We start from the raw sequence: 14,529 nt of genomic DNA, 5'->3' as shown, positions 1-14,529 counted from the left end.
ATAGTACCAAAGCCAATCACTCAGTCAGACATTTCACAACCACTTGTTGAGTAGCTACTATGTGCCAGTCACTGTTTGGATTGCCTATACAGCAAACAAACTACACAGACCTCTACCCTCATGAGGGTTCATGCCATTTGTGAGAATTAAGCATTTACAACAAATTCTGGTGACATTACATTTTCAAACAATATGAAATATTTTTCCTGTTAATTGATGATGTTAAGGAAGAAATCTTGGACATCAGTGCCTGATTATGGAGTTGATAGTAACACTGAACTTCTGTGTGAAGGGAAATGCCTTCTGGTCCATGGCCCTTAATGTTCCCCATCTGGTCATCTTGCACGTGGAGTGACTGAGTTGGGATTTGTCATTCTTGGGGAGTCTTTGTCACTATGTGTGACACTTTGGTGATACATTAATTAGTAACTAATTCCATAACAAATATTTATTAATTGTTTTTTTATGAAATCATTAACATCCTTTTTACATAAGTTGGAAATACTTCCTTTCACTTAAAGACCATTTAATGGATGAAGTAAAATATCATATTCTTTCAAGGTAGAGAATCAGTTTCTGACTGAAATTTGTCCAGAATGATTAGGAAAAATAAAAAGGCATTTATAGATGAGAGATTAAAAAAAAAAAAACAAAAAGAGTCAATGTTAGGAAAAAAATATATGGGCAAAGAAACCAGAGTGCAGTTAGAAGGATCAATTCATGCAAAGTGGATGCAGAAGCTGCATGTGGTTTGGAGGAGGTCCCAAAGTAGAAGGGATCAGAAGAGTCTGGAAAAACACGTCCAAAACTGACTAACCACCAATGGGTTTGGTTTATATTTTTCCTTAAATTCCAGAAATAGCTCCCCTCACAAAAGTCATTTGGGAAACTTACCTTCCCAAGTTCGTAAAGATATCAATGATTTTAGTTATCTTCACTTAAAGAGGGTAATTTATCATCTAGTCCAGTGAGCATGTGCGTGCCAGGAAGACTGTTAGACAGCATACATCATACTCGGTAGCTTCAAGGATTTGGTTTGCCTTCTTATGTGTATGTGAATACAGAATTCATTTCAATCTGACATTTTTTACCTCTCATCATATTTTTCTTCTAATTAAGTTCTATAAATGTATCCTCTACCCAGTTGAGCTGTAATAAATTCCTTTCCTGAACTGGCCTTCTGAAAGTCACAAACCAACATTATGATGAATTGCAAAATGAATAATTTCCCTTCTACTCTGTTTATTTTGAGCAGCTAAGTTCTGGAGAAAAATGAAACAGTTTTACACTAGAAAGAAGTCCCACTCATAGCGGTCACATGCCTGTGAGCTGAAAGTTTCCTACACTGACTGACAACATCAGACTTCCAAAATTGTATAGGTCTAAGCAAGGACATGATTTTTTTAGCTCAAAATTATGAGGTTTAATGGTATTACTAGAAGGCATCCATAGTGAACAAAGTTTTGCTCCCATGTATGTCCTGGAGTTACCCATGTAGTTATGGACTGAGACCATGATTTCTTTGAGAAATTGTATTTCCTAAAGTCTATATTGCAGAAGAAACAAATAAGGCTATTTATAGAATTGGTGGTGGGAGAAATGGATGTGTAGTTTTTATTTTTTTAAATCATTATTTGTTTCACTTCACTACATAGGCAAGTAAATGCATTATGTCTTTGATATGAGATAGCTATACTGAAATTAAACAATTTGTTGCTAATATTTAGGCTTGTTTTTTAATAGGTGCTTAACATTGGGCACATTTGTTTCTATTACATGGTAAAGCATAGATGAAACTCTACATAAATAACATTACATCATTGCCATAGATGTAATATCAGGCATTAACTTTGTAGACTCTTGATTTGAGAATAGTTTAGCTCCAATATTTAAATAGTCACAATATTCATAGCCCGGTTCAAATAATACTGCTTAATGTGTTAATCATTAATTTTACATACTTCTTTCTTATTTCTCTCTATGCCTTTATAGCGTGAGAATTGCCTTATGCACTGAATTCATTACCGTATTTTGTGTACTGTGCATTAACTGAAGCCAATTTAAGTGGCATATTAACACACAATTTGATCTCCTTTGCTTTGTGTAGATAGTGGGCCATGGAGTTATTGTTTCATTTATAGTATTTATTATATACTATGATAATGTGGTTATGATTCATGATCTTTTCCTGGATAATGCCTGATTTAAGATATACTATAGTCTGAAAGTAATTCTGATTCTCTATAATAAGCATGGCTACTGGTTCCAATATCCTAACAACAAATTACCATTAACATAACATTTTCTCTATAAAAGAAAAAACAGAATTACTGTTTTTAACCCGGAATAAAGGCAGGAACATTCATCTAAACCAACTATCTCATGCTTCAAATGAAATATCTGAGATCCAGTGAAATTAATTAATATTGATGGTGACCAAAAACTATGAGCATTAGAGTTACAGCCAGAACATAGTATCTGGATCTTCTGAGCCAGCACCCTGTGAGCTGGCCTGCCTTGCTGAAACAGGATAATCCCCACCATTTCATTTCTTCATAATGTGAAGTCATTCCCTGTTATTTCCCCATAACTCTTTTCTTCTCTCTCCCTGTGCAGTGTCATCATGCACCCCAGCAAAGATACCCTAGTCTCCTGTGGGGAGGACCGCCTCTGGAAGGTGGTGGGGCTCCCCAAAGGCAACGTGCTTCTCACAGGATTCGGTCACACTGACTGGCTTTCCGATTGCTGCTTCCATCCCAGGTCAGTACACGCAATTCCCTGAACCAGCCTAATATCTACAGGAAGGCACTTGTTTACTCTTTTTATTTACTTTGCTGACCTTTTAAAAACACTACTTTCTTGAAGTACGAATAACATACAAAAAATTTATGTATTTAATATATACAACTTGGTAAGTTTGAAGATAAGTATGTATCCTTGATACCATCACACCAGTATATATCATAAACATGTCATCTTCAAAGGTTTCCTCCTTTCATTAATTATTACTTTATTATTATTATTAAGATCACTTAATATAAGATCTACCCGTTTAGCAAATTTTTAAATATACAGTACAATACTGTTGACTTTGGGCTCTAAGCTGTACAATAAATCTCTTGTACAACAGATCTCTATACAAGGACTTGTATAAATGAATGTACTTTGCTGGCTTTGATGTCACGTTCTCTGTAGCCCCATATCCTCCACTGAATTGTGAAACATGTAGATAAATGCTCCTTTGGCTTTCATTATATTGACTTTAGATTGATTGCATTTGATATTTGGTACAGGTAAAGTTTAGTCCACACGCTGATGCACTTAGCAAGAGTAATAAGCTCCCCAAGACAACTGCTACTAATGCTCCTTGCGCTCACAAGCTCTGATAAGGCACGTGGATTTCTAGTCGGGAACACATGCCAGTGTTTACCTTGCCTCTGTTAATCTTGCAGGTTCTCCTTTTAGAATTAAGTGCCTACCAAAAAGGATCAGAAAGCAGTGATAAATTTCTTTAATGATTTCAATGACACTCAGATAATAAAGAGAAAAAACAGAATTGAAAGCATTTAGCTCAGAAATGTTTAGAATTCACTGAATTTTTGTAGCCCAAATGCCAAGGGCACAGAAGGAAAGACACCAATAAACACACAGATATATTATTTCTAGCAGCAAAAAGTTCTGCCCGCAGTTGCTTATGGTCAGTTCCTACCCGCAATCCTGACCGTCTTCTGTTGTTCATTATTACACTTGACCTTTGTGAACAGTCTTGCATCTGGCTCTTTCTTACACTCTCTGGTCCAATTATCTTGGAGACTCACAGTTCTTGGTGCAATTTGTAAACCATTCCATTGGGAAATCTTGTTCTTAGGAAGACCCCATTGATTTATTTTCATATTTTCACAAAACTGTTTTTTTTAAACCATCTTTGTCTTACCCTGGTATGAATGTCAATGAAATTAGATTGAAATAAAAATAAACTAAGTTCAGAAATCTGAGCTAATGAGAAGAGTAAACTTTTAAAACATTAAAAAAAAATTTTCTCAAACTATAACTTATCATTAGTACTGGATATTTGAACTTAATTGTTGAATGTAGTACATTCCACATCTGATATGTAAAGAGAACTGCACCACCTCTCACATCTTAGGGACATAAAGCCCATCTTGCAAGCAGAGGCAACACAATTAGACACGTAGCCTATCACTTATGTAGCTTCTAGGCATGCTAATCAGATTTCCATAATGCCCCGTTACCATGACAGCTCGTGACTCAGAGATTTTCTCATTAGTACTTGACCAGCACACAGTCCTTTCAATAGATCTTGTTTCCCTGCTCAATTACTGAAATTAAAATTAGGTGAAATACATCATTATTCACTCATAATATGAATTTACATTTAGTACTTTTTTTTGGCAGACCTTTAGTAAAATGCCGCTATACTGCATGGGATAAAAATAATTGGAGAAAATACATTTACACATTAAGTGTTTTTAAGTGAGAGATACTGAATAGCAAATGTTCTCTTTGTAGAATTAATGAAAAATAATAAATAATTATTAGAAACAATAACAAAAAGGCTCTTTTTTGTATGAGGTAGAAATCAATTCTTTAGTTTATCTCTCGGACCTCAAACATTTTATAATGTTTAATGCAATGTATGCACAACATTGAATACCACATACATATAACATGTACATAATATATGCATATATTTTATGTCTTAAAAGTTGTTGAAATTCATGCTTTCTGAAATAGACTTAAATTTGTAACATTTCATTTTTATTTTGGCTTAGATAATTTGGTCAGTAAAAAAAGTAGTTTATTGTTGAAAATAATGCTTTTCATATCTCTACACTTACCTGTAATTAAAAAGTCAAACAAAATAAAATAGATTAAATTTGTTCAGTCAATTAGATTCAATAAATTAGATTAAAAAGTCAAACAAAGTAAATGAATATTTAGTTGGGCCTTCGGTTAATGAATGCAATCATCATCTTGCTCAGAGCCCATCTTCATGTTCAGCTTGATTCTGCTCCTTTGAAAGAGGCCAGAGTGGGCACACTGCATACTGACACCTGCCTAATTCCTGTGCACTTTACATAGAAAATAAACCTGTACATTTTCTTTTTTTAAATTTTTAATTGCAGTTACTTCTAATTGAGTATTTTCTGGACATCCAATTAGATGTACTCTTGCTTACTATGACATTCAGTCCACTGTCTCTTCTGCTGCTATGGCATAACCTAGATTTCTTCTGGGGGGGTCAGTCCTACTTGATAGGACAGTGGTACACCCTGACTGATCAAAATCAGCCTTTGTCATACCAGATGTTTTCAGTACATAAGTAACAAATACAACTGGCATAGTAGTATTACCATACAAAGAAGGATTGACAGGTAAAATACAAATTGTGAGGATAACTATCACTTCAAGATTCATATAATATGATGTTGAAATATCTAAAACAAAATATCGTAAAAATATAAGACGATCCTGATAAAACCATAGTCATCAGAACCAAAAACTTCAAAGTATCTCAGTTTTAAATCTGTCAACTAAACAAAGTTACACTGAAACTAGAAGAATTAATAAAAGAGTAAGTGCATTTAATAGCATATGTTGAACATTGTACTTTATGAAGAAAGAATATAGATTTTTTGAAATCATTCATTGTTAGATTTTTAAGAATGCATAAATCTTATACCTAAATTCTGAATTCTTCAGAATACAATTACACAAATCATAATTTGTGACTAAAATTCAATAATAGAATAAAATGATAAAAAAATCAATAACTAAAATAAATAAAACACAAATCATTAAAAAGTAAGTGAATATTGTATCAAAGAGGAATTGTAAACAGTTATTAACTAGTTGGTAAACAATCCCAAGCCACAATTCTTACCACACTTAACGAGATAAAACCACAGCTATATTCAGAGTAAAATTCATAACTTTAAATGCTTTATTAAACAACAAAGAGTGAATTATGAATCAAATTAAAAAGTACAACTTGTCAACAAAATACAGAAAAGCAAAAGAAATGAAAAGTAGAAATTAACAAATTAGAATAAAAAGTAAATATATATATTAATCCAAAACATTTTTGTTTTGATGAAACAAAATAAGTAGACACCTCAAAAAACTGCTGGAAAAAATAAAAGTGGGAAAATATAAACACAAATCTTAGCAATTTAGAAGGAATTAAAATCACATATAGACACTAAAAAAAGTTTGAAAATTTGATAAAATAATAGATTTCTATGAAATCAAGCATTATTAATAATTAATCAAGAAGAAACAGAAATCTAGAATAGATAAATAATAAAAAATACAATTAAATTCTGGAAGTTCTACTTTGCATTCCCATCTTGAGCAGTGTTCTGACTTTTAAAAATTTTATTTTAGAAAACAAAACATAAAATCAGTTAATTTTTAGGTTCATTGAATTTCATGTGGACAAGGAAAATAAAGAGGAAATTGTATTACTGTTGTTACAAAAAGAGCATAAACGTAATTCTAAAACAAACAAAATAGTTCACCCACCACAACTATAAGCCTATTTCAAAATTATAGATTCAGAGCTATTAAAGAGACTATAGAATATGGAATTCAATTGTTTGTTTTAAAAAAGCAATATACAATGACCACTTAAGATTTGTGCTTGAAAATCATGGAATATGTAAGTGATCCAATTATGAGGACATCATATTATAAATTATATTAATAGATACTGGATGTTACTTTAAAACATATGGATAAAAATTTAGCATCTATGCTTGAGACATGTATGTTTGAAAATATTGTTAAGCCCCATCTTTTAGAATTGACAAGGAGAATGGATTTTTGGAACAATTGGAAACTAAGATCTGGCAAGTTAATGTAATCTGAATGCCATGGAGTTAGATGGGTCAAAAGTGAAATAGGTGCTTACAGTTAATAAGGCAAAGTGGGCAACATAAAACTAAACAGGCAAAAATACCTAAAAAATACCTAAAATCAAGATAGGCCAAAGGCCCTTTTATCCAAGCTTTCACATATCTGTGCAAACCTAGTTACCTTTCTAGTTGGTGTTTATTCTCAATAAATGTTAGACGTATTTTTCTTTTCCTTAATGGTAATGATTTGTTTTTCATTAAGATATTTTCAACTGAAATTTTCTAACATCTTTACAACTCAAAAAGGAAAACATGAAAAACTAATTATAAACATTATATGCAAATACACAGACCATATACAGACTGAAGGCATTTAAAAACTCTTATTACTAAAAGGTTAGTCTTCCAAAGTCTGTATTGTTTCAAAGTAACACTATACACAAAGCTGATAGTTACTGTGCATTGTGTATGGTAGAATTGTTTTTTGTTTGTACCTAAGTTTTTAAGTTCCTTAGTAGAATTTCTGGATCCAGATGCTTTTCAGAAATAACATAGGTAACTAATCACTGTAGAACTGGCTGTTATTAAATATGTACCACTGGAGGGCAATCATACATTGGTAAGTTAAAACACCTTTGCATTTACTGGGTCACTGGTGAACTAGCTGTTGAAAGTAATTCATCAACCACTGAAAATGATGAAGTAGTGGAGCAATGCAGAGAATGTGCATTGGCTCTGCCTTTGCACTGTTGAAAGGGTGAAGTGGACAATACCAAAAAGCAGGAACTGTAAGCACACTCCAGTGGAGTGTGCTCTAAACAGTTAGCACATGGTATTGGAGGTTGCAGGTTACCTGTGTTAGAGTCTCATTTCATCTTTGCAAGTTCTGTCAGTTTACTCATCTGTGAAGTGGATCTAATAATGCTATCTACTTTGTAGGTTGACTGTGAAGGCTGAATGTTATAACATATGAAAGACAAAAATACTATAGCCTGGCACATTTATGCTCAATAAATGTGACCTATTATTACTTCTTTTTATTCATTAATAGGTATTTTAAGAACTTAGAGATAGGTCAAATTTTTTTTTTTATAAAACTGATAGTCTTAAACACAATGGATTAAAAAAGGGTACATTGTGATATCTGGGTTATACCATGCTCCATTAGAAGAATGCTATCGAGTTGATAAGATCACGACTAAAGCTCTTACCAAGTTAAACATAAAAAACAGTTATAAACTTAAAGTCAAATATAACTATGAAAAAATATATGTTATCTGTCTGTTATTAGCCCTTAAAATGTAACTAGTCCTTTAAAAATCATAGCAAAAAACTCATTTTATTTTTACAGAAGAATTATGCACATTTCCCTTTATAAAAAAATTTTAGATTATATTTTAGGAAAAAAAGTTGGCCAGAAACACCAAAAAGATTTCTTTTTAAAATAGTGTTTTGTTTTGTTTTGCTCTTCATGAATGTAAAACTTATAGTGTTTGACCTCCTATATCCACAGACATGTTTTATTATTGTTGGTCTATTTAAACTAGCTTTAGGCACAGAGTTGCATGTCAATCTCCAGGTCAACATTAATAGATCAATAAAACACATACTACACTACTTTAATAATATGTTATTTTGTCTTTACCTATACCAGGGAACTGTTCAATTAGTTAACATAGGGTTGAATATAAATACAATGTTCAGTTCTCTGGTGCTTGGGGTTGCATTTTCTTTTGTGTCATCAGAGCTTGTTATGTGAAACAGCATGTGTCTTCCCAAATATCTGTATAAAATGAGAGTAGTTGGGATTAGTGGTTTAAACCATTTCACAGTGCTGCATTTTTTTCTCTGAGTTCACTGCCTGAGGCAGAAATAGAGCTGACAGCATCCTGTTAAACATAACTTCTACCCTTATAAGCTGATTTATGAATTGTGAATAAATGGGCCACTACAAAATCCCTCATCTTCTCTTCCCAGTACAAGCTACCTGTTTCATGGATTGATATAGTGCCTAAAACCACAGTATGAAATCTCCTTGACAAGTATATTAAAAAAAAAAAAACAGGAACACAGATAACCTTTTTGTTTGCTATAAATATAAAACCAATAATTTGAATTTCAAAGCATAATGAGGAGATGGATGTACCATATCCCTAAGATTGTGATGTCCTATTTCTTCCTGAGTTTCAAAGGTAGATGCTTTCATAATAAAGAAACCTCAGTAGAATTTTACCAAGATTTTGAGTTGCCCTGTTACATATTAATATTCTCCTTTATATTCTTTGAAGAGGTGTATGTCATACTTCTGTTCTTACTATAGTTTGTCACCTTTATGTGAAGGGGCTAAGCATACTGAAAGTAACAGCATATTTCTTTAAATGTTTTATTTTGTCTAATTTAAAAAGTAATACATGGTCACCATAGAGAAAATGTTAAGAAAAGAAGTATTTTCCATAGTTTCACAACTCAGTGAAAACTTGGAGAGGCTGCCCAAGGGCTCTCCTCGGGCAAATGGCAGGATCTGATTCTCCCTAAGCAGTACCTCTAACGTGAGACTTGTTTTCAAGTGAGGATGTAACAAAAAACAACGGTGTTATTATATTTAATCTCTGAGAGCCTCAGTTTCTCACTTGAAAATGTAGATAACCTATATCATAAGGTTTTCATGAAGGCTGCTTGAGAAAAATCTGTGTAAAGCATTTTAACAGCCTGGGCTCAGAGTAAGCATTTGGCAAGAGCAACATTGTTGGTGCAGTTTGTCCTATTCTAGCCTAGATATGTTTTTCACTGCAATCATGTTGTCTGCACATCTACTGGCCTGTCTCCCTCTTTCTAGCAAGAAAATAAATATGGAATACTATAAGCTCATGAAGTGCAGGGTTTGTATCTTACTCCTCTTTGTATCCTTGGGACATAGCATACCACCTGAATGTTACAGGGAATCAATAAATATTTAATTAAAATTGGAGTTTCCAGATTAGGGATGTGGCTACTTTCTCTCATACTCCTAGTAGTATCATGTGATTATAGAGAGACACTCACAAACATACACGTGAACACACACACACACACACACACACACACACACACACACAACTTGTTATTACTGAGATCACTTTATCAAAAGAACTAGAAATATTAGTCCTTCATTTGAGTTAAAACCCTAAAATACAAAATCTCTGAAGTATATTATGAGAAAAAATTTCCATCAGAAGCCTAATCATAAGGAGAAGGACTTCCAGAATGGTGGAATAAGGACTTTCACAAATCGAGTCCTCCATAAAAACAGAGAGAACACTGTTGAATGTTGTCACAATCAGCTTTTCCAGAGCTCTGGAATTTAACCAAAGGCCTGCACCAACCCAAGGAGTATTTATTCAAGGAAAATTTCTGAATCTAATAAGAACAGTGACTTTTTCATGTAACTTGCCCCTTTCCCATCTCTTTCTCCCCAACTCCATAGTAGTCTTGAAAACCAACTTCCTCACAATCATGGCATCTGTGAAAACCAGTACCAGCAAGCAGAAAAGCAGAACACATTTGGATATTTCTACAGGGACCTCAGAGAAATGTCACTATTTGAACTTTCTGGAAAACCCCTGGAAATCCTCATGTGCAGGGCTTGTTTTTTTTTTTCATCTGAGTCAGAATTTACTCTGTATGAATAGACTATTTGACAGGGTATTTGTTGAAAACAATTAACAGTACATGTTCAATACTGTATCTGCCTGAGACAGCAATAACAGTTAGGCAAACAAGAAGTTGACCAAAATTCTGAAAGAGAAGAGCTGGAGAATTAAATGTCTATATGGAGCTTTGAATCACCATCACATTCCTAGGAATATTAGAGGACATATATGTTTGGAGGGTTGTGAGCATGCCCAGGAAAGACTGGAGAAGGATCTAATATCTCACTTCTGGCCGACTTGTAGGACTTGTGTGAGTAGGAAGTAAAAGCTAAGGCACAGTTGTAAACTTCAAGAAGATGTACCCCAACATGCACACAGAACCACTCACCAATGACTGGATGACTTATCGGTTCAAGGTATTGAACAATTACCTGTCCTATCATTAGCTAAACAGGCAGCCTTCTGTGGCCACACACAACCAAGAATGTAGACTTTATTGAATTATTATAGGAAAGCCATTTAAAATAGCAACAAGAACAATGAATCGTGGAGAAAAGGAAATTAATTTCTATAGTTTCCACATTACATTATTTAAAATGTCAGATTTTTCAACAATGGCAACAAATAGAAAACATGAAAAGAAGCAGGATAATGTACAGAACCTGTAAATATCACATGTTATATAGGGAAGGGACATTCTTGGTGCAGCCACTCTGAGCTCTCTTGTGTCTTAATCTAGTTGTTAATGCATGTTCAGGAAACTGATTAATTTATTTGATCAACCTAAGAAGCTGCCATGGCCTTACTCTTATAAAACACTTCTGGATAGTAAGACACAAGTGGTACTTACCCAGTTAGCAGAAAACATGTCACACATGGAACGGATACATTCAGCCTAACAAAATAGATATCCAACATCTATAGAAATCATTTGTGGTTTCCAATTCCTTCCTTAACTGGGGTTTGTGATCATGTATCCCAGCCTTACAAATGCCTCTAACCCCCAATGCATTTAATGACCTTCTTTTAAGGTTTTCCTACTTCACTACGACTATTTCTAACTTCTGAGATGTTAATTTGTTTGATGCTAAGTTGTATTGGACATTTTAGAAATAAGATTCAGCAGTTTGCTCATTGTTCTGCTTTCTTTGTTAGTGAGTAGATTTCAGAGACAGCTATTTTCTCTGATTCTTTAAAATTGTCCCCTTCTTCTGACTTTTAGTGTCATTTCAAAGAACTAGGGAATAAAAAAAAGACAAGATGAAGATGGAAGAATTCAACTGGAACCTGGTCTGAGTGTGCAGAGCTTCTGCTTGTTTTATACGCCCTTACTAGAAAGAAGCCTTAAGGGTCCATGAGTTTTTTGCTTCTCTTACTCCTGTTTTTGAGGTTCAAGTCTAGAGGATTCTCCCACTGGGTATTCTGCTTATATTTTAGACATTTGTTCCAGAAAAAACACCCTTTGATACAATAACCTTCTATGTATTGTGACAACTAGTCCCATACATTCCCCTCTCTTCTCTCAGGAGGTATTGGTAGGTTTCCAGGCTCTTTTTCTTAGTGCTTGGTGATGCTATTATTTTACCTAGAAGAAACTTCAAACTAGACCTTCATACATTCTTCGAACCAATTTGGTGTGCAGTATATGTAGCAGGCATTCCTTTGAATCTTGGGCATTTGGTGACAAGTTTCTTAGTTTTCACACTTGTTTTCATCCCTTCCTGGTCATTCTTATAAACTCTGGGTGAGGTAAGTTAGAAGCCTGGTCCATTTCATCATCATACTAAAAAGTCTATATTTATTATTAATGGATGATTTAAACTGAATCTTAAGGTCATTTTAACTCCTGAGTTTTTTAATAAGCAAATTTTGCCCTAAGACTATTTCCATAGACAAGAAGTTTCTCAGGTCAAGTAGATGCTGTCAAAATAATGACTGTGGGAACTGTTAAATGTCATGAGAAACTAACATTTTGCCTCTAGTTAAACCAGAAGTCATTCATCTGTATCTAAGCCGTAAAGGAATATTACCTTGTATGACCTAACCTTGCTGATTGATGGCCTGATTAAATTACAGAGGAAACATTGGCAAGTTACTGCAGTTGTTAGAAAATTTTGTTGCTTTACAAATATTAGTAAAGCTCACAGTTTTCATCTCAGAAAAGCATTATAATATACATATTAAAGCATTCTAACTAAGAGGACATAACACCTTGAAAGACTACATTAAGCACGCAGGTCAAGAATTGTCATTCTGAATCTGTGCGATGTGCTTTGATTTAAATGTGCACCAGGGCCACATCCATATGGGCAAACTGCCTCATGACATGGCTCTTCCATTTATTTTATCTTCCTTCAAAGGCTTTATTAAATGCTCAGCACAGTCAATCATACAGTGATAATAACCATTATAATGACACTGACATTAGAGTAGTATGTTTTCATACTTAAGTATCATTACTGATAAATAGTGAGGCAAGTAATATAAAAGTCTTGGTAATGTATTAAATACAGCATTGTTTTAGTTTTGTTAGAATTTTTGTCACAGAAGATCTGACTTTTTTTCTTAATCACAATTTGTTCACTGATAAAATAAGACAGATGCTAAGGCGATTCATAGTTTATGGGGTATCAATTAGAAGAATGGAAGACTACAGGTAAAACAGCCAGGTAGACTATTGCAATAGACCAGGTTAAAAATGAGCAAGATCCACCAGCCTTTTCCAATCTGAAATCCTAAAGGGAATTAAGCCCTAAAAAAAATTGTTTGAGTGACATTTTCTAATTCTCCAATTCTAGATGTATAGGAGATAAATTAATATATTATATTCAATGGATACATTAGGACATTAGGGCTTAATTCTTCTTCAAGAGCCCTGATTAAGAAGGTCCAGCCAAGGCCCACTGAGTGGTGACAGAAGAAAACAATGACTTATAAAAACATGTAAGAAATAGACTCAGTAATAGTTCTTTTGGAATTGGGAGTGACAATTTATTATGGCCTCAGATTTTTAGCTTGAAAAACTAGATTTGTGAGATAAAGAATATATAGTAAAGGAATATATTTTTGGAAACTTTTATAACTTTATTTAAGGCTTATTGAATTTGAAATGCCTGTAGAACATTCAGGAAAAGTTATTTAGTGTATAAACCTGAATCTCAAAAGAGAGATTTAAGCTAGTGTATGAGTTATCTAGTGCCACAATAATGTTGCATACTACACCACCTCAAATGTTTTTAGCTTAATACAAGCAGTATTTATTAAAATCATAATTTTGTAGATCAGCAGTAAAGATTGGGCTTATCTGGGGAAAATCTTTCTCAGCTGGGCTCCTCATACCCTGTTTTCAGTCCAAGTCAGCAGGGTGGTTCAGCTTCTGGAGGCATCTGTTGGACTGCCTTCAAAATCTTCCACCTGTCTTATCCTCTCCATGCCTCTCACATCCCCTCAACAAACTAAGCAGGGTGTTTTCTCACAGAACACTCAGGTGCAAGTACAAGCAAGCCTGACTGTGCAAGACAGCCAACAGGCGTTTGCACATTCTCCTGAGGATTAGCCTTGAACTGGCACAACATCATATCCTTCTCATTCTATTGGCGAGAGCCAGGAGTGAGAGAGGGTGAGACTACAAAGTGACAGGTCAAGGGCTTGGATATGGGAAAAAGTAGAGAACTGAAATCATTTGCATTCTGATATTTCATAATGGATGCAATGACCAAGCATCCAGATTTGCCCAGAAAAGTCCCAGTTTGTTCCTATTATCTTTATAGAACTATCAATAGTATCCCCTCTTACTCTAAAAATCGTTCCAATTTGAGTGATAAATTATATGGAAGCCCTAATTTGGGAGGTGGGTTGAATAGGAATAGATGGACTAATTGAAGCAGAATGTGTGAAATGAGCAGAAGAGATGAGTTAAGATGAGAGTCCATGAAGGAGGTGGCAGAGAGCAGGAGTTGAGCTAGGACAGCGTGGATCTGAGCAAGCCAGAGGAGAAGAGGTGCATGGAAGAGGGCTAAATG

At 34.1% G+C, this 14,529-nt stretch overlaps 1 protein-coding gene across 5 annotated transcripts in view; it reads left to right on the top strand.

The window, feature by feature from the left end:
- The window catches only part of SPAG16 (sperm associated antigen 16), a 974,490-nt gene that overhangs the window by 507,926 nt on the left and 452,035 nt on the right, over positions 1-14,529 (top strand). For all 5 annotated transcript variants that reach the window (XM_057503578.1, XM_057503577.1, XM_057503581.1 and 2 more), the window contains one exon: positions 2,617-2,760. In XM_057503578.1, the coding sequence (XP_057359561.1) occupies positions 2,617-2,760 (144 nt within the window). The remainder of the gene's footprint in view (positions 1-2,616; positions 2,761-14,529) is intronic.

Source organism: Manis pentadactyla, chromosome 6 (genome assembly GCF_030020395.1).
Source record: "Manis pentadactyla isolate mManPen7 chromosome 6, mManPen7.hap1, whole genome shotgun sequence".
Lineage (NCBI taxonomy): Eukaryota > Metazoa > Chordata > Mammalia > Pholidota > Manidae > Manis > Manis pentadactyla.
This window is presented reverse-complemented; position numbering and strand designations above follow the sequence as displayed.